We start from the raw sequence: 19261 nt of genomic DNA on the forward strand, positions 1-19261 counted from the left end.
CACAGAAGAAGCAGACATGATGAAAAAAAGGAAAATGAAGCGTGGATTATTGAATTTTAATTTTATTTATCACTTAAAAGATATAAATATCACTGAAAAAAACAGATTTACTCTGGAAAAAAATGCTACATTTTAATTTGGAATATGGTCCACAATTGCTTCCATAAATTAAACTGCTGAAATATAAAAGGTAGAGGCTTGAGGGCCAAAGTCAAGTGTTTGTCAGGATGTCAATACTTTGGTTTCATTGCTTTCAAGAACACCTGGCCTAAAGAAGGAATGCGGAGAGGTAAGAGGGTGTGTGCTGCTTGTACAATAACAAAGGTTTTAAAACCAACCAGAGAAGCATCTTGCATTCTTGATATTTAACTCCTGAACATGACTGACTCAGACATTCCCACAGCTATTTTCATTCAATGGAAAGTGAAGAATGACTCTTCAACATGCGACAAAAGCGTTGGCCTTCATAGTCCAAGTTGAGCATCAGATTTTTATATAATGTATTCCAGTTTAGACTGACCAAACCAGATGAGTACTTCAATGTTTCCTAAAAATTAATCAAGATAAGACTAATATTAAGATGAATTCAACACTTTTTCTGGCACCAGGACTCTCTGAATGCTTTCCACTCACTATTTTTAGTGACAAAGGTTCATCGACTTAATCTCCACCAACAATAAACCCTGAATAAGAAAATCACCGACATTTGTTAACAACAGAAAATGTGAAAGAAGTCAAATGCAACAAGTGACACATCAGAAGGGATCAGAAACAAGTGAATTCAAAGTGAAACCAAACACAAGGGCTGATGGAAAGCCAATTAAAAAAAATACTAAAAACAAAGGGCTGATATTGATTTATATAACCCTGATGGTTTATCAGAAAAAAAAAGTTTTATATGATCTGATTTTAAGAGACAGTTGTCGTGCCTAGTCCTGAGATTCTTCCACCATCCACAGAGCCACTTGTTATGACGGTCAAATGTGTGAAAGTGTCAATATTTGCTCTCAGTTCAAACACGTTGGACTTCATCCACTTCAGGTGAGATGAGGAAACTACTGCAATGTTTTTTTTTCAAATGTGGTTGTACAAGTGCCTAGAGAAATATGACTCATGCACAGCTGCTTTACTGGATCATCCGCCTGTGCTTTGTTGTTAATAGCCTCATTACATGGAAAGGTCATCATCAACTGTCAAAAAAAAAAGTCGGATATTAGCCACTGTCTACTGAGCTTCATTTATGCTGGAAGCTGACAAGTGTCATTTTGGTGCAATCCACTTCAGTAGGCTTGTTGCTCTGTCGTGCTGATGCGTGTTACGGCAGTTAACCTGCTGGTCCAATGAAAAACATTCTGATGTTTATCAGATTTGACTGGGACCAATTCCATTTTCAGTTGACGACTTCTTCCACCGGTTGGGCATGTTTCCACCGGTGGAGTAGTGTGTTTACTTCTGAGAAAGTGGCAACCGAGATGACTCTCAAGTCCTTTACGTGGAAGTGACTATGTCCAGACAACTACTCAACGTCATCCACAATGAATAGCAGAAAACTTCATCCGTTCCTTTTCCTTTTAGCAGCTTTTCCTGGACTGGAAACGACTGAAGCCGGGAAGCCCATGCTTTACCTGGTAGTGCCAGATCCGCACCAGGCAAGTACCTCAGGTTACAGCACGGAAATCCAGCCAGAGCTCAGGAGATTCATCTGTAAGTGATGTCACTGCTTTTCGCACATTCATGTTATGAGTCACAGAATATTTCAGGTCTGAGTCATGGGAATGAACGTTTGCTGTTCCTAAGACCAGCAGCTTCATCACTACTTCTTGTGAATAGCATGACTCAGTTGGTCCAGGAGTCGAGCCAAGCTCCAGTTTATTATAGGGACTTATTTATAAGGTGAGTTTTCCCCTGTTTACGTCCATATCTAGTTGAGTGTGACTCACAGTGTCGTCTGGAAAACATCGCTGTCAGTCACAAAAAAAAAAAAATGTTTTGACATTATGGGAAAACCATGGATATTGTGGGTAATAATGAAATTACATTACAAAATCTATACGCAAAAGACTTTGTCTGGCTGAAGAGGAAGGACGTTATATTTCAGTTGAACTCCCAATAAACGAAAAACAAAATAAAAGTGTCAGAAACCTTCCGACATGATCATTTTTATAGTTTTACTCTCACTCCAGGAGGGCCGCATAAATACAGTCAAAGGGTCGACATTTGGCCCAGACCAGGTCCGGGAGTTTGGCAACTGCCTCTTGTTTATTTACCTCTTTCTTTTAATGTGATAAAATAAAATAAAGACGAGCTTCAGCTTCTCCTGGTATTTGAGCATTTCATCACAAATTTCCCTCATTTCCTCCTGCGTATCACTCATTCGTCTTCTGCAAGCTCACACTGTGCTGTGGTCAGTACCAGAGCAGGCTCCCCCACTACTCTTCCAGCGGTACCTTCCTGTCGCTACGTGTCCGCTGTTGACCCTTCGGCCGATTCTGTCAGTGATGCAGTCTTGTATTTTCTTTTCTTTCTGGAGGCATTCTGTCTAAGTTTCAGTCCCCCCCACTCTGTTATTTATTACAAAAAAAACTATCAAGTTCAAGCTTCATTCACAGTATGTTGATTTTATCTGCAACACACAGGAGCCTTTTTCACTTTCACAAGCATTTCTCAGCATGTGCTGAATATCATGGGCCAGAACAGATTCTGTTCTTTGACCCTCTCCCCCCTGGTGTATTTGATTTAGGGGTATGTATGTGCACAAAACCTTCAATCAATGTAGAACAAGAAACATAGGGTTCAAACTGAAACGCGGCTTGTCAAAACTTGAATCTATGTCGCACAGTCCCACCTCCAGACGCCTGAAGGGTTTCTGGAGTCATGAGCGCTTGTTCAGCTTGAAACCAGAATGAAAACATATACACTTAAACTTAACACCAGTGAAACCTCTTCTCACTGCACCTTCATGTTCAATCGTTGGTTATTTAAGCAGCAATAACTGCCACGCTATCGCAGAAATCAATGCAGACCAAAGGGTTCGTATTGCAGCAGACAGTGTTTTTGGGTTTCCAGTCTGTGAAGTGAAAAAAAGCTCCGAGGCAGTGTTCCATGTAAAACAGTCTTGGCAGTGAAAGGCTAATTCTCAGGTAGTAACATAACCACTTGAGTTGCTATTCACTGTTGTCTTTACATTTATAAAAGAAGGCAAACAAATTAGCGCTATCTGATGCTGGATTACATTAGAAGTGGCAACACTGAAGCTGAAACTGGATCAGTTAAACTTCTAGGAATTGAATTGAAAAGACGGTTCAGACAGTTTGACGTTTTCTACTTGGCAAACAGCACAGTTCACCATTGGCCTTTCTATTTTCATTGTTCTTGGGAGGAATAAATAGCTGAATTAAATGTCACTGTTTCATCTTTTTCATTCTGTCATTACTGAAATGGAGGCAAAACACAACGCAAACTATCTGACAGAAAATCATCTTCCGACACGGACCCTGTCATTCATTTTAGGAGCCAAGCGGCTGCAAGACGACATTGTGCAACATCATTACCAACACCATGTTTTGTTGGCTGTTAAGTATGTATGTCCTCACAATCCTGTCAACACAATGTTAAATCATGATAGAGGGGAATATGTTGATGTTGTTGTTGTTGTTGTTTTTTATCATACCCACATTAAGACGTGCGATTAATAAGACTTTTTATGTCACTTAATTCATGTCTTCATTTTCATTTCACTGTACACCCCACGGCTGTTTCCTGACCTTCTCTGATCTCACATCACCAGTAGACACACCTTTAAGAAACATGCAAACATGTGACAGCTGGAAATATGATATATAAGCAGAGGAGGAGATGGGTGGGTTGGGGGTTGTTCATTACACACTGGAGGCTGGGAGGATCGGTGCCGTGTGGGATGGGCCAAGATAAGGAGGTTGAAGAGAGCATCCGGACCATCTCCTGTGCTGAGTAGAGACTGTGCTGCTCACCTGCACCAATGGCCCGATCCTCCTTGTCACCGCTGGGCCTCCTTTTCCTGGTGCTCCTGGATCTGGCGCTGGGCTCCGTAAGTGTTAAGCTGTTTGTACATCTCCAGTTAGACGTGGAGGGATGCAGAGCTCAGGTGTGAGAACCTGCTGATTCAGCAGACCAGATCAGATCAGAGCTTGACTGATTCATGATACCGTGGTTTCCAAGATCGTATTATTATTATTATTATTGTTATTATTGTTATTATTGTTATTATTATTATTATTATTAGTTACACTAAGTTGTATTTTTCTACACCCAAACTCAAACACACAATTTTTTTTCCTGTTAAAAAAGATGTCTTATATCTTTTTTAACAGATATAACTTATATATATAGTAAAAAAAATTCCTCAGTAATTATAACCTTGACACCCACTGTTCTGACAGTGGCTATTGAAACGACTGCCATCACCTCAAGATTCCTCTGCTGCTTTAACATGAGTTCTAACCAAAAACTCACCGACTTCAATTCAAATTTCTATTCTAATCCAACCCCTAATAGCTCATTTAAACAATTGGAACAACAAAAAATATAATTATAATGTTTTTTATGTTTTATTTGTTTAATCTTAAACCCATTTCAAGCGTACTATTAATTATATGCTATATTATAGGTTGTGTTTTCTTTCACCATAATGAAAATAATGTCATTGAACTTCTATCTATAAAAGTCACCTGGCTTTGAAAATTGCGACATATATGCAGCAGAGCAACAATGCACGAAGACTCACAATGTCTTTTTAAATACTGTTCACTGGCGTGTTTATTGACGTGATTTCCTTGTTTTGCCATTGAAGTTTACATTCAAGACTTATAGTTTGACACCGTTTCCACCTGACACAAGCAGATCAGGGCCAACCCCCACCTCAACCACACCATGTTTAATGTTAACGTTCTGTTTGCTGACGGTAAACACAGGAGCATGAGTTGTTTTTAACAAACTTCAACTCATTCAAGAGAGCAGGTATCAATATCTACGACTCAAATGATTTCAGGTGCCACCGACACATGGCTATTACCACGGCTAAAGAAATGATAAAATATCTGTGTGCATCTTTGTTTGGTCTGTGGCTTTGATATGTTTTGTTGTCTCTGATGTCTTTGCAGTTACTGCTGTTAAATGTTTTCTTTTCCACTTTGGGACCAATAAATTATATCTAATCTAAACTAACCTGTATAAAGCTGGGGACTGAAATGATTTTCAGAGGAAATACATACTTTTCTTGTTGTTAAGTGCAGAGTGACCTAGTCAGATTACCTGGGCCAAGTAATATATGTCAGAGTTGATCATTGAATTAAAAAAAGGGATTAATACAAGATCAAAAAAGGATTGCTGAATACGCTGCTGCAGTTATTTTTTATGGAATTGGGGTGGGGTGGGCTCATGCTCAACACCTTGACTCGACAGTTTTGACTGCTCTTACTGGTTCCACTTTTACAGCCCTCACAAAATTCATGGTTGTCATGTTTTTCAGGCGCCTTTATACTGCCTTCATTTTAGGCATTTTTTATGCGGTGGAGTAGTGGAACTAGCTTTATTGAAATTATTTTTAGTTTGTAAAAAATGAAAAATATATTCAGGACATTCAGATTTTTTTTTTTTTTTACTTTTCCTCAGCATCATTTATTTGTGTTTCCAGGTTTATCCGGTTTGTTATTCATTCAGTGGGATCATTGTACCATTTAAACATACATACTTCATGTTCAGCTTTCGGCCAATCCACCCAACATCAGACACCTTAGGTCAAACCAGCAAAACATCTGAAACAAAGGTGCTCAAGTTAGTTGCTGTTACTGTCGATACGAACTCAGTTACCACTAGAGTTCAGTGAATCGAATGTGAAGCACTACACGGAGATAAAGCAGCCATCATCAGTAGAAAAACAAAACACTATGGGCCCCGTTTTCAAAAGTCAATGGTGACGAGTTTCTTTCTCCACCTCAGCTATAGCTAATTTTTATCCTATTCATGACTTTCACTTAAATGTTTATTTTTTAAACATTCATAAACATTCATAAAAGCACAGCAAGCCTGTGTGAAAACGTAGGTTGCAGATACCTTTATCCTTAGTACTATGCAGAGGCATTCTGTTGGAGGATCTGTTGAAACGTTGCACTCTGTCGATGTGAGTGACACGAAACAGAAGCCTGTGGTTACAGTGTTAGTCTACACCAGTAATACATGAACACTAGTATGGTTGATTTACAAATAATCCCCAGTTAACTATGGCCGAATGCAACTAAGCGTGTCGTGATTGTATTTTTTTATTTATTTTTTGACAGCCTTGGCTTTCTCATGCACATTACGAAGAAAACATATTTATCTGTTTGGAATGATTTATGGCGCCAACTATGGTCCTACAGGTTTCTTGCTGCTGGTTACTAAGTGGCTTGCTCAGGAACCCAAAGATTCCACACAGTGAGATTTCACGGACTAATGTAAAGCCAGCAGGAGGAAAGCAGTAACATTCCTTCCATGGTGTCATTGAGACAGCAATCTTTAAGGGGTCCATATTTCTTGCGGTTCCTTTAGGCCTTTTCAACAACGACTCTCCAGATCTGGTGAACTCAAACAAAAGGAAAACTAAATGAATGTAACTCTATAATATCTTGTGGGAATACCAAATATTCAGGTTTCAAACCTTTGTGCTCCTCGCGTGGCTCCATTTGTAGTTTCTATCCTCTCTTTGGTTTCAGAAGCTGAGCCTGCAGGGGCAGGAGAACCAGTCCAAGATACGCCGCAGAAAAAAGAGAGAATGGGTCATCCCTACCACTAAAGTAGTCGAGAACACGTCATATGATCACAAAGAATATGTTGCTAAGGTAAGCATCACCTCAGAGGCAGACATGGATGGAATAACGCTGTGTAATGGTGGAACTGAAAAATCAGAATAGGACAACATGAAGATTTACTGGAGCAAAAGGAGCTGAACTTGCAATGCACGATGAAGAATCCCATCCCATGTTAGTGATATGAACTATCGATAACCTCCAAACAATCCAACAACATGTTCAACTCCTGCAATTTAGTAAGTGTCGTACTTTCATAGAACTGTTAAACTGTTGTGGTGTGGTGTGGTTCCATCCTTAGATCAGGTCTGATCGAGATACGGAGCGACCAGGAGGAGTGAAGTACTCCCTGTCTGGACCAGGAGCTGATGAGCCGCCTTATAACATCTTCGTGGTAAACCAGGAGACGGGGTTTGTCCAAATGATTGGGAAGGTGGACAGAGAAACACACCCCCATTTCAATGTGAGTCAAGACTGAAACAGACAAATACATTTGTCACTAACCTACTATCTTTATTTCACCGTCCACTACAGCTCACGGGTAACGCAGTGTTCATGGACGGCAGCCCCGCAGAAATGGGCATCCCACTCTCTATCACAGTGGTCGACCAAAACGACAATCCACCGGTGTTTGAGCTGCACAAGGGCAAAGTCTATGAATCAAGCAAGGAAGGTGCTCTTATGTCACTTATGTTTCCAACAAACCCAAAATCACGCTGTTTTCATATATCCTCAGACGCTAAAGCGGAGAGATTAAAACTCATTATTTACTGTAATGAATGTGACTCAGGCCACTACTATTGTGGGGAGCCAACTAGAAGAAGTACAGAAAACTGTTCAGAAACAGCTCTATCAAAACTGCCAATTTAAAAAAAACATGGCGCAGCTCTCCCTACTCTCACCAGTTAATGCCCATAGTGGAGAGTTTGTTTCATCACATCGAGTCACTTATCTGAACATTTTTTTCGGAATGCACCGAGGCTAGAGGCGGACTGACAGATAATCTGTGAACAAATACCTAAACTTCCATTGTATTGTGAGTCAGCGGTTGGAACCCAAAATACAAATTTCCAGATCTCAAATGTGTTTATAAAATGAATCACATACGTACTGGTGAAACACTAGAAATGAACCGTACATGCACATTGTCATGACCGCAACCAGCAAGAATTGTCCACAAAGATATATCAAGCTGGTGAAAGCTAAGACCTGGGCCATGACGTGCTCTGTTTTTTACATGTATATTATGTGGATGGTCTTATTTCAAGACACTCTATTCAAATGACTAGTTCACATCTAATCGTTTCTTTTCAAATATGATGTCACCTGCCGCAGGTACCTTCGTGATGCAGGTCAAAGCAAACGACGCTGATCAAGAGGGAACCATAAACTCGGAGATCGCCTACACCATTATCAATCAGGAGCCTGCTGGCTCTGGTCACATGTTCACAATTGATAGAAGTACTGGAAAACTGTTTGTGAAGGAGCCAACGCTGGACCGAGAGGTGCACCTTTTCGTCTTTGTCCTGATGAATGCAGGGAAAATAACATGAGTAAATATATCGCCTGACCTAAACAGCCAGGTTTTCTGAAGTGGGTACTGGGCCGTCCTGTGTTATGACGATGGACACAAACTATTGCTTATATTATAAAGTGTTTTTGAAGATTAAAATCTATGGAAAAAGAAACACCATCCAGGAAAAGACGGCAGATAGTACGATATGATCTGAGTCTGTTATCCTCAACAGACGGACGACTTCTATCGACTAACTATACTGGGAAGAGACTTAGCAGGTGCACCCAACGGCCTCACAGGGACTGGAACAGTTGAGGTAGCGATTATGGACATCAATGACAACATTCCTACTTTGGAAAAATCAGAGGTAGGATGCGCTACACACAAGACACAGTAGATTTAAACCATATCCGACGCAGTGTGTTCCTAACTACGACTGAGGATTTGCTTCTCCTTTGCAACTGTGTGCTTACAGTATAGCGGTTCTGTGGACGAAAATGTTGCCGATGTGGTTGTGATGAGAATTAAATCTCTGGACCCCGACCTGGAGAAATCAGACAACTGGCTTACTGTTTTTGAAATTGCAAAAGGGAATGAGGACAACCTTTTCGCAATTGAAACAGACAATAAAACCAATGAAGGCATTCTGAAGCTGATCAAGGTACGATATGCAAGTTCGACTTCTGAAAGTAATTTCAGAAAAACTTTAAAATTGAATTGCTTTACCAAGTTAAAACAGCACCGTTGATTCACACATTTCTCAATTTCATTTGATAAAATTAAAATGCTACTGTTTCTCGCAGTGGCCTTCAGCTTAATCTTTGTTCTGATGGATCCATTTGTGTCCACAAATGACCAATATTTACACTCACACTCTAATCCCTACAGCCAGTGGACTTTGAAGAACTTCAGAATCTGGAGCTGGGCCTGAAGATTAGAAATGTAGCACCTTTTGTCCAAGGTGGTGAAATTTCACTAGACGTGGGTGTTCAGGTGGGAGAGGGCGGCGCTTTAGCACCCGGTGCTGGTGTAGGTGTTGGCGCTGGTGCCGGGGCTGGCGCCGGCGCCGGGGCTGGTGCTGGTGCCGGTGCTGGGGCCGGTGCCGAAGTTGGTGTAGGAGTTGGTGCCGGAGCTGGAGTGGATGCAGACGTAGGCGTCGATGCTGGAGTGGACGTCGGAGCGGACGGTGGACTAAATGCCGGAGTAAATGCTGGCGTGAACCCGAGTGGGGAGGCTGGATTAAAACCTGACGGCGGAACCACCACGGAGGAGAAAAGCTATCCCATCCTGATAGCTGTCAATAATTTGCCAGAGCCTCCTGCTTTTATACCCAACATCAAGGAGCTTGATGTTTCAGAGGACTCAGACGAAGCCCCTATAGGTGAAGTGATCACAGTATTTGCGGCTGTCGATCCAGATACTGGAGAACCTGCTGAAGATGTCAGGTTGGTTACTTTGTCTCTATCCACATTTCTACTGCTCAAGAGGTTGTTTTCTCTGACGAATCATCATGGAGAACCGCTGTGAAACATACAGTAGTTCCACAAAACACACGACATACGCACAATATTTTTGTCAGCCGTCTGATCATCCAAAATCCATTACTCAATAGTAGGCCATGACGTGCACACAGGGTCAAATGTTGACACTTGTTTTCGACACGCCAAATGTATGACGACCAGTGCTGGGCAAGTTACTTTAAGTTAGTCACTTAGTTACAGTTACTAGTTACTTTGTTCAAAAGTAATTTTGTTACTTCCAGTTACTCATCACTTTCAAAGTAACTGGTTACTAGTGAAAGTAACTTGTTTTAAACTGTATATTATAGCAGTGCTCAAACATATTCACCTCAGAACATGCAACAGGGAGCATGTCTTCCGCAACATACCTGGCAACTAGTATGTGCAGCTTCTCCTGTGGTGTCAGACTAGCGAACCGTAGCAGCGTCCGCCTTGAGCTCTTTTGCCACAAGCTTGGTGGCCAGATTGGAATTGGTCGTTTTGGACGTGCATAGTGCTTTCGAGTCTCCACATAGCTTGCATGCCACTACAATATCCCTCTGGTGTTTTACAGCTACAAAGGAAAAAAATTGGACCGTCATCGATTGCAGCCATTATTGGTTTCACATGCGCAGTGCTGCGTCACGTGACGAATGTCCACCACGGAAGCTTTTAATGCGTATCATGGACACTGCTTTTTAAACTTTTTAAAGAGTTGTGAATGTGAAGTTTCGAGTAACGTGCAAGTTTAAATCACAGTAATGATAAACACGTTGGTAATTTTGGCAAAGGAACGTTATTACGATCATCCTAATGCCGTGATGTTGATACTCCACCTTAGCTAGAAGTGGCTAATTCGTCCTAGGTTTTGATAAAGCATTTCTATCATAATACCATGGCTTTCAGTGGAATAACACTGTTCTCTAATAAGAGAAAACCGCGTTATCATTTTTAAATAAATAGGAGCACCAGTTTGGTGGGGCATGCACAGGGAGCGGATCTTCACTGGCAATACAAGGCCACTCCCCATGGGGATGAGCCACATGTGGTTGTGGTTCATCCAAGTTCACCAAGTGGGAAGTTTTTCACTGGCACCTTCACCATGTAAACCTGGTCTCAATCGATTTCATGTTAAAGCACACTAAAATGCATCCATAGATGAAAACCAAGGTTAAGCACCGTACCATATTGTTTATTTAAGGACGACTCAAGTGTATCACACAGCAAACAGTATAGCTTCTCAAACATGGTGTACATGTTTTTGCTTGCTTTGTGAAATGTTTTGCTCCATTACAGTTATGCAAAGGCATATGACCCTGACAACTGGTTTACTATCGACGAGGATACAGCGGAAATCAAACTCAACAAAGCACCAGACAGAGAATCTCCATTTTTGGTGAATGGAACTTATCTTGCAAAGATTCTGGCGATAAGCAAAGGTGAGCAATCTCACGCTTGTTTTTTAAAACAGAAATTAAATAAGAGGATATATATATATATATATATATATATATATATATATATATATATATATATATATATATATATATATATATGATAGGAAGGATATGATTGACTTTTTCATAACCTGCAAAACTGCTCAAATTGGATCAGTCATAAAACAAAGTATTGTCACTCAGTTTGTCAACGGAGACTGTCAACATCCATTCTCAAAAGGTCATTCACCATTTTTGACCCCTATTAATCATCTCCCACTAGATATGAATAGTGTTTTTCATACTTTGTTTTTGTTTCTTGTTAGTATCGAAAGTCTGTTTCATCTCACTGGTTGCTCATGTCACGTCTAGACACGCCAGGGCAAACAGCAACAGGAACCATAGCCATCCAAGTGACCGACTCCAACGACCACTGTCCCACACTGGTGGCCAGCCACAGTACGATGTGCTCTGATGAGAAAACCGTCTACGTGACTGGTTTTGACAAGGATTCCTACCCGAACGCTGATCCTTTCACTTTTAAGATAGTGTCTGAGAAAAGCGTACCCTGGGACATAGAAAACATTAACGGTAAGAAAGTCATTACAAGATTCTAAACGCTTCCAGATCATTCAGAAATGGAGTCATTTATTTGATACGTTTGTAATGATTGGCATTATATTTCATGTTTGTTTTCGTCATATATAAACAAGTTAATTACAATCAAACACATTATAACATCGGCCCAAACATCTATGTGCGTTTGTATTTTTGAAATATTTAATATTTATTCGTTTTTTATTTTTCGATTTTCAGCGACAACTGCAATTCTTCGTTCTCATAAACTCCTATGGCCAGGAATATATGATTTGCAATTGGAGGTCATGGACAACAAACATCTTTCCTGCGCAGACAAAGAGACATTTACAGTGGAGGTTTGTAGCTGTGAGGAAAGCAGGGTGTGTAGTCCTCGTACATCAAAATCTGGAACAGGAACATCATCCGAGCTTGCTGCCCCAGCCATTGGACTCCTGCTGATGCCACTGTGCTTACTACTCTGTAAGTTTAACAAAGACAAACCACACGCATTCAAGCTTCTCCTACAAAGTAGACGAGTTAACAAGTTATAAGAAGGAGAATAATTTTATTATTTTTGTTTTGTTTTATAATCACATAGAGAAATTCATCAATATGCGCACACACATTTCCATGATAACTGTAATGTCTTATGGTTGCAGTGATCCCTCTGCTGCTGCTATTCTGCCAGTGTGGAGGAGCAAACACCATCTTCCCAGATCAATTCAGCGATTTGCCGTTTGACACAAAACAGCACCTAATATCTTACCACACCGAAGGACCTGGTGACGATAAGGTTCGTACAGTTATATTATATGAGAACGAGAGGACATGTACATGAGTAATGTCCCTTGACAGCTACAACTAATAAGAAGGTACGACAGTGGTGCTACAGTTAGTGACATCACATTTCAGTTGCGTGTATTTGTTCAACATCAAATGGATTCAGACATCAGAAAGTCAGACTGAAAAGCTGTATGGCTTCTAATGTTTAACATGAGCGCAGTGTTGCATGTGAGTTTTTGTCCCTCTGTATCAAATGATATGTTCGATTATTTATCATGTATCGTGTATCATCGCAGGATATACCGATCCTTTTGGGAGCTGGAGGCAGCAAGAAAGTAGAGGCATCAGAGGCATCGAACTATCAAATGGGTCCCGCAAAGTCATCTGTCCATCTGCAAGGCACGTCAGTGCATAACGCATTCAGCATGGAGGCCTTCCATGAAACAAGTGAAAACTTTATGGAGATGGAAAACAGACACCGCTTTTCCAGAGGATTCGCCAACCAATCTGCAGTTTACTCTGCAAACAGTGCGCTGCTTGGAGGCTACAACAAAACATCTCTTTATGAAAATGTCGCACTACCTGATGCTTTCCTGGAAGATTACTACTCCCAGGTACGTCTGAATTTCATTTGTCAACGGAAACAGAACACAGTCATTGTTTACAGAGACCATTTGCATGTTTTCCTCTCAACAGAAAGCGATGTGCGCCATGCCCACCAAGGACAGTCTGCTATTGTACTGCAACGAGGACCAAGTCTCTCTTGCGGAGTCAGTAGGTTGCTGTAGCCTATTGGAGTCAAACGATGACTTGCAGTTTCTCAATAATTTGGGGCCGAAGTTCAAAACCCTGGCAGAGATCTGTTCACCGCCAGTACCATCACCAAAACCTACCATTAAATTAGGGGCTAAAGCCAAGGCTGTTGTTGAAGAGGTTAAACCAGTCATCAGTCATGTTGTTGAGCCAAAGGCATCTCACGTCAAACTGGAGACTAGCTCAGTTTCAAAGAACGTCACCAGCAAATCGGTCACCTCTGAGAGCCATATTGCTAAAACCAGCAGCAATGGGTCAAACATCAAGTACATGTCGAGCAACTCTGTCGCTAACTCGGTCACACTACCTCGTGCTGCACAGAGTGTGGTGCTGCAGCAGCAGCCGCTTTACTACACCACCAACGCCGTGATGCAGCCAATGCACTTTGTTGTCCAGCCACAGAGCGCACTGGTGCTGGCAGACACCACCCATGCAGCCAGTCTCCCAGGGTTGTACATGATCAGCGGAAACCAAAGTGTTTCCTCTGGGCTGGTAGTAAATGGCGGTCAAAGTCCTCCAGCTGGGATTGTACCACAGGGTTCCCCTACCCAGGTAATAATCCAAGGCATTGAAAATTACAAAGGCACAAATCCAGCTAACCCCATCGTCCCAACAATCAGCCCTACGATCATCGCATCAGGTGGGCTGGTTCCCCCTATCAGCACCACCGCCACAGAGGTCAGGACGTTGGAAAGACCAGCACCTGCTGGCAAATATGTGCTCGTAAAAGAGAAAAGCAGAGTGGTGAGAGTAGACCCGGGTTCACCTTCAGGCCATGTGCCCAAAAGGGATCCCCAAGTTAAAAAGGCTGTCTCCCCTCAGCGGGTGTTAGGCCAAGCAGCCAAGACTCGTGTGCGCGGCACTCTGCCGGCACAAAATACTCACAACAAGAATAATGCAGCTAATACACAGTCAAAGCAGACGTTTGCAGAACAGCAGCCACACACAGCACCTGGTCTTCTCTTGGATACTGGCGAGGAGCATTCAGTGATAAGCGTGGCACATATGACCGCGACTGGCCCACAACAGAGCCTGACTGATATTCTGCCAAATACAGTCACTCTGGTCAGCTCTAGTAGGCTTCAACCAAATGTGACTTCTGACCAAACCAACAACACCGGCAAGGATTTTCAATCCGCTGAAACCAGTTATTCGTCAGAGGCAGGTCTGACAGTGGACACCACCGTGAGCAAGACAGAATTTAGTCCGGCACTTTCTTCCAGTGATGATGATGCCGGTGTAAGCAATTCAGAAAACGAAAGACGTGAGAAAGAAGAATTCGATAAAACACTAGTCCAAGGTAAAGGCCTCACAGGTTTAGAATCAAGAAAACAACCCAATTCTGTCACATGCGATGCTCAACCACCGGCAGATACACTGTCAACAGATAGCGATGTATCCTCGTTTCCTCACCAGGATGAAATAATGCTGCCCTCAGAGAGATTTCATTTGGAGGGAAAAGAGGCTGAAGACATCCAGACAGCAGAGCAATGTGCCGACACAGATTCAGGCGCATGCATTCAACCTGAGTTGTCATTGTCTGAAACAACGGCAGCCCAAATTAAGAAGGACAAGGATGGACTAGAGATTGGTGGTAGTGATCCCCCAAATGAGATCATTACAAATACACTTCCAGGTGCTGAAGTAGAAGCTACTGCAGACAAACATCCACTCCAAAATACAACAGCCAACCAACATGATGCAACCACGACCAGACTTGACACCGACCACTGTGACACCGATTCCCTGCACCTTAGCCTTGACAGTGGCTGTAAAGAAATTGTGTCCGAGCAGAGTTCTACCCCAAATGAAAGGCAGGATGAAGACGATGAATGCCAGGCTAAAACACACACACCAGATGCTACCTTGGACAAAGAGGGGAACGACAATATTGCCTTGCCTGAAAAGGATGCCACAAAAACTGAAGCACCCAAAATGTTGAAAACGGCAGAAGACGGCCAACTGCAAAAACTCAAAGAGCTCAGTGTTGCGATCGATACTTTACATCCAGAATTAGTCACTGAAAAACTTGAACATCTGGCAAAAACAACGAACAATGCCAGTGTTTTTGTAGAGGAGCAGCTTAAGGAAACCAGTGGCGTTTTAGAGAACGCATCATCAGATGAATCAGGTGACGGGATAGGAGACGTAGCTTTACAATCAGATAAGCTTCAAGACTTTGGTGTTGATAGCATTGCTGATTCAGAGTGCACAGCTAATGTTGGCTCATCTGGGGAAGCGCTGTCCAGTGGAGGGGAAGTTGGTCAAAGACAAGGCAAAGCCATCCCTGAAAGGTCTGATGAGACTGCCTTTGAAGTGGAGTGTCTATCATGTGAACACACTCGTGAAGAGAGTAAGAGTGACACAGATGAGATCACTGACAATGATTTAAACTATGACATTCCGAGTACCAATGTTGCTCATCAACAAAGCACAACTGAAACGTTTGGCTCAGAAGGTTTGTCCACGACCGAACACACACCCAAGATAGATGACAAAGGAATCACAGATTTCAAGAGTGAAGCAGATCAAGACCAAAACAGCACAGTTCCGAGAGAAACTACTGACACCATCACTCCAAGTGAGGAGCATCTGACGTTAGGAGAAAACAGCATTGAAGATGATGATGATGATGATGATGATGATCAGCAGGTTGCGTCATCAAGTTCAAGTTCAGATCATGATAGATGTGAAGATCAATACACGGATGGAAGACTTGCTGCAGATAAACCTCTCTCAGCAGACAGCCAGGACGCGAACATGAGCGACGATGAAAAGCATGGTGAGCATTTTGGGGAATACGTCGCTTTATTGGGGATGCAAACATCAGAAGTCAACATATCTGAGGGAGACAAGGGTGTTAAGGAGGGTCAGGAAATGACAGTCACGGAGGAGGTTGCCTCAGAGTCAGAAGCCATTCCAGATCAATGTGGATTAATGGGAAGGAACACTCCAGATGAAAACATCTCAGAGGAAGACCTGGTTTTATCAAATGAAGATTTAGATTCACAATGTACAATTCAGCCTGAAGAGCCTGAAGCAGATCAATCCAAATTACTGGGAATGCCCATTCCAGATGCGAACATCTCTGAGAATGACCAGGGCGTTGTGGACCCGATTTTCCCTATAGCAACTAAAATTATCTCAACGGCTCAGATGACAACTGTCACTGACGCAACTCAAGAGCCAGTAGCATTGCAAGATCAGTCTGGATTATTGGGCGTGCACGACCCAGAAGTAAACATCTCTGAGGAGGACAACAGTGTTGAGGGGGCTCAGGAGATGATTGTCATTGAGGAGGTTGCCGAAGAGCCACAAACAATTGCAGATCAACCAGAATGTTCTGAGGTATCTGAGATAAACAAGGACGTCAAAGTTGTGGACCTGGTTTTATTCAATGAAAATTTAGATTCACAATATACTATTCCGCCGGATAACCAGACTATCTCTGGGACACAGGAGACGAATGTCATTGACGTGATTCCCCAAGAGCCAGTAGCACTCCAAGAACTGTCTGGATTATTGGGCATGCACATTCCAGAGGCAAATATTTCGGGGGAAAACAAGGGTGTTGAGGAGGCTAAGGAGAGGACAGTCATTGAGGAGGTCGCCCAAGAGCCAGAAGCCATTCCAGATCAATGTGGATTATTGGGAAGGAACACTCCAGATGACAGCATCTCAGAAGAAGACCAGGTTTTATCAAATGAAGACTTTGATTCACAATGCACAATTCAGCCTGAAGAGCCTGAAGCAGATCAATCCAAATTACTGGGAATGCCCATTCCAGATGTGAACATCTCTGAGAATGAACAGGGCGTTGGGGTCGTCGACCTGAGTTTACCCATTGAAAGCTTAGTCTCACAATCCACATTTGAGTCTGACAATGAGAGCATCTCAATGGTCAATGAAGCAGCTCAAGAGCCAGTAGCACTGCATGATAAATCTGGATTACTGGGCCTGCACAATCCAGAAGTATACATCTCTGAGGAGGACAACAGTGTTGAGGAGCCTGGGGAGATTGGAGTTGTCGAAAAGCCAGATCAATCAGAATTTTTGGGTATTATGGTCGCAGAAGTTAACAGCTCTGAAGAGGACACGGGTGTTGAGGATGAGGCTCAGGCGATACATGAAAGGTTAGAAATACAATGCACAAGCGAGCATGACAACCAGACCGTCTCACAGACTCAGGAGACAAAAACTGACAAAGCTCCCCAAGAGCTCAACGCCGTTCATAAAGAGTCTGAATTACTGGGTAAGTCTCCTGAAAAATTAAACATCTCTGAGGAAGAGGAGGGTGTTGACAAGGCTCAGATGACGAATGTCTTATAACAGGGAAGATAAAAGAGGGAGAGAGAAGCGAGAAAATTGGCAGCAACTTAATAAATCAGCACTGAAAATAAAATGGAGCGTGAAATGGAGGTGACTCAGCCAAGACCTCATAAGGCCTTATATAAGGGAAGACCTGAAGAACCAGTCACATTTGCTGTGATGATGATACAATAAAAAGAGACATGCATGGCCGGAGTACATGCTATAGGTGGTGGAATGTACGGTTAAGTATCGGGTTGCAGACATTAGAGGAGTTCAATGAATTCAAGAATGAGACGTATGTGAATGGCAAATAGAAAAGCATGTGAAAACCGACATAGTGGTATGGGTGAGAGTCACTTGGTTGCATTGAGATCATGAGGATAGTGTTTTGGTTGTTGTTACAGCTGTCATTTTTTTGTTTGTTTTGTTGTTTTTTTATTTCCAACAAATCTGTTGAAAACAAAGTCGATGACAGAACCATATATATTGCTCTTTTTTCTGTCTTCTATTTTTGCTTCTTTACTTTTGTTTTGAGTGATGCTAACTGTGAAGGTTTGTTGAATTACTTTGACCACCCAGTTGATACACAAGTTTTGCACATTTGTTTCTTACATTACTTTTTTTTTAAACTTCTGATTTATAAGATGATTCTTTCAATATGTATGGAATTAGATTTCTGGCACCAATTTCGAGGCACGTATTCTGATAACTATGTGACAAAAACACTGCTAAGGAACCAACCAGATGCATTTTATAAATATATAAAATGCTATATTATATAAATATAAATGTAAATAATGATATAAAAAACAATTGGACAATGAAACGAGATTAAGATCAAACAGAACGTCTTCTTGTTCTGCAGGAGAGAACATCAAACGATGATGTTTGTGTTGCAAGTGGCAAAAACCTAATTCCAGAATGTTGATACTTTTACAGTAATGTGATGAACATGCCAAATAGTGTCAATGGAATTGTGTGTCTGTTGTGAATACAGGTAAATGTAAGGTAATGCTTGTATGGGGAAACATTCTTTTTATGCCTTTTTTTTCCAAAATATTCATCATGTCTTGCGATTCATTTATACCTGATACCAACATAGCTTACATTTTGTGTACATACTTTGTTGGATTGTGAAATAAAATGCTTCCCAAAATGTCAGTTTTATCATTTATCATATTTCAATGTCTGCATCTAAATCAAACGGTTTTCTTTTTCTCCACCTTCATCCTCATAAGTTCAGACCAAGAAAATTTAAGCTGCTAAATCAACAATTCAATCATTATTTCTCTCTTTGTTGCATCCAAATCTCTAGTTCAGTATTTTGTACAAAATAATGTCCTGTTTTAGGATCCACACAAAAACTATTTTAACTCCAGGAACACATCAACTGACAGATAATGGTCCAAAACACGACATCTGCTGCCAAATTCAACACTTGAAACTGTTTGCATGAAGAGTGGATGAGTGAGGTTGGATGTTGGGTGGTGGGCATATGAGGGT

The 19261-nt window shown here is 41.7% G+C and overlaps 1 protein-coding gene across 2 annotated transcripts; it reads left to right on the forward strand.

The window, feature by feature from the left end:
- The first annotated feature begins 1573 nt into the window (after positions 1-1573).
- Positions 1574-18839, forward strand: LOC128752857 (uncharacterized). Of its 2 annotated transcripts, none has more exons than XM_053854539.1 (14): positions 1574-1704; positions 6729-6854; positions 7123-7284; positions 7356-7494; positions 8157-8326; positions 8570-8704; positions 8813-8998; positions 9226-9782; positions 11133-11275; positions 11645-11863; positions 12089-12331; positions 12511-12644; positions 12931-13248; positions 13331-18839. In XM_053854539.1, the coding sequence occupies exons 3-14, from the start codon at positions 7243-7245 to the stop codon at positions 17774-17776; spliced, it is 6732 nt and encodes a 2243-aa protein (XP_053710514.1). In that variant the 5' UTR covers positions 1574-1704; positions 6729-6854; positions 7123-7242; the 3' UTR covers positions 17777-18839. The 2 variants fall into 2 exon arrangements, with proteins under 2 accessions (XP_053710514.1, XP_053710515.1); XM_053854540.1 differs by lacking the exon at positions 1574-1704 and adding an exon at positions 4003-4066.
- Positions 18840-19261: the final 422 nt, after the last annotated feature.

This window comes from Synchiropus splendidus, chromosome 1 (genome assembly GCF_027744825.2).
Source record: "Synchiropus splendidus isolate RoL2022-P1 chromosome 1, RoL_Sspl_1.0, whole genome shotgun sequence".
In the NCBI taxonomy this organism is placed as follows: domain Eukaryota; kingdom Metazoa; phylum Chordata; class Actinopteri; order Syngnathiformes; family Callionymidae; genus Synchiropus; species Synchiropus splendidus.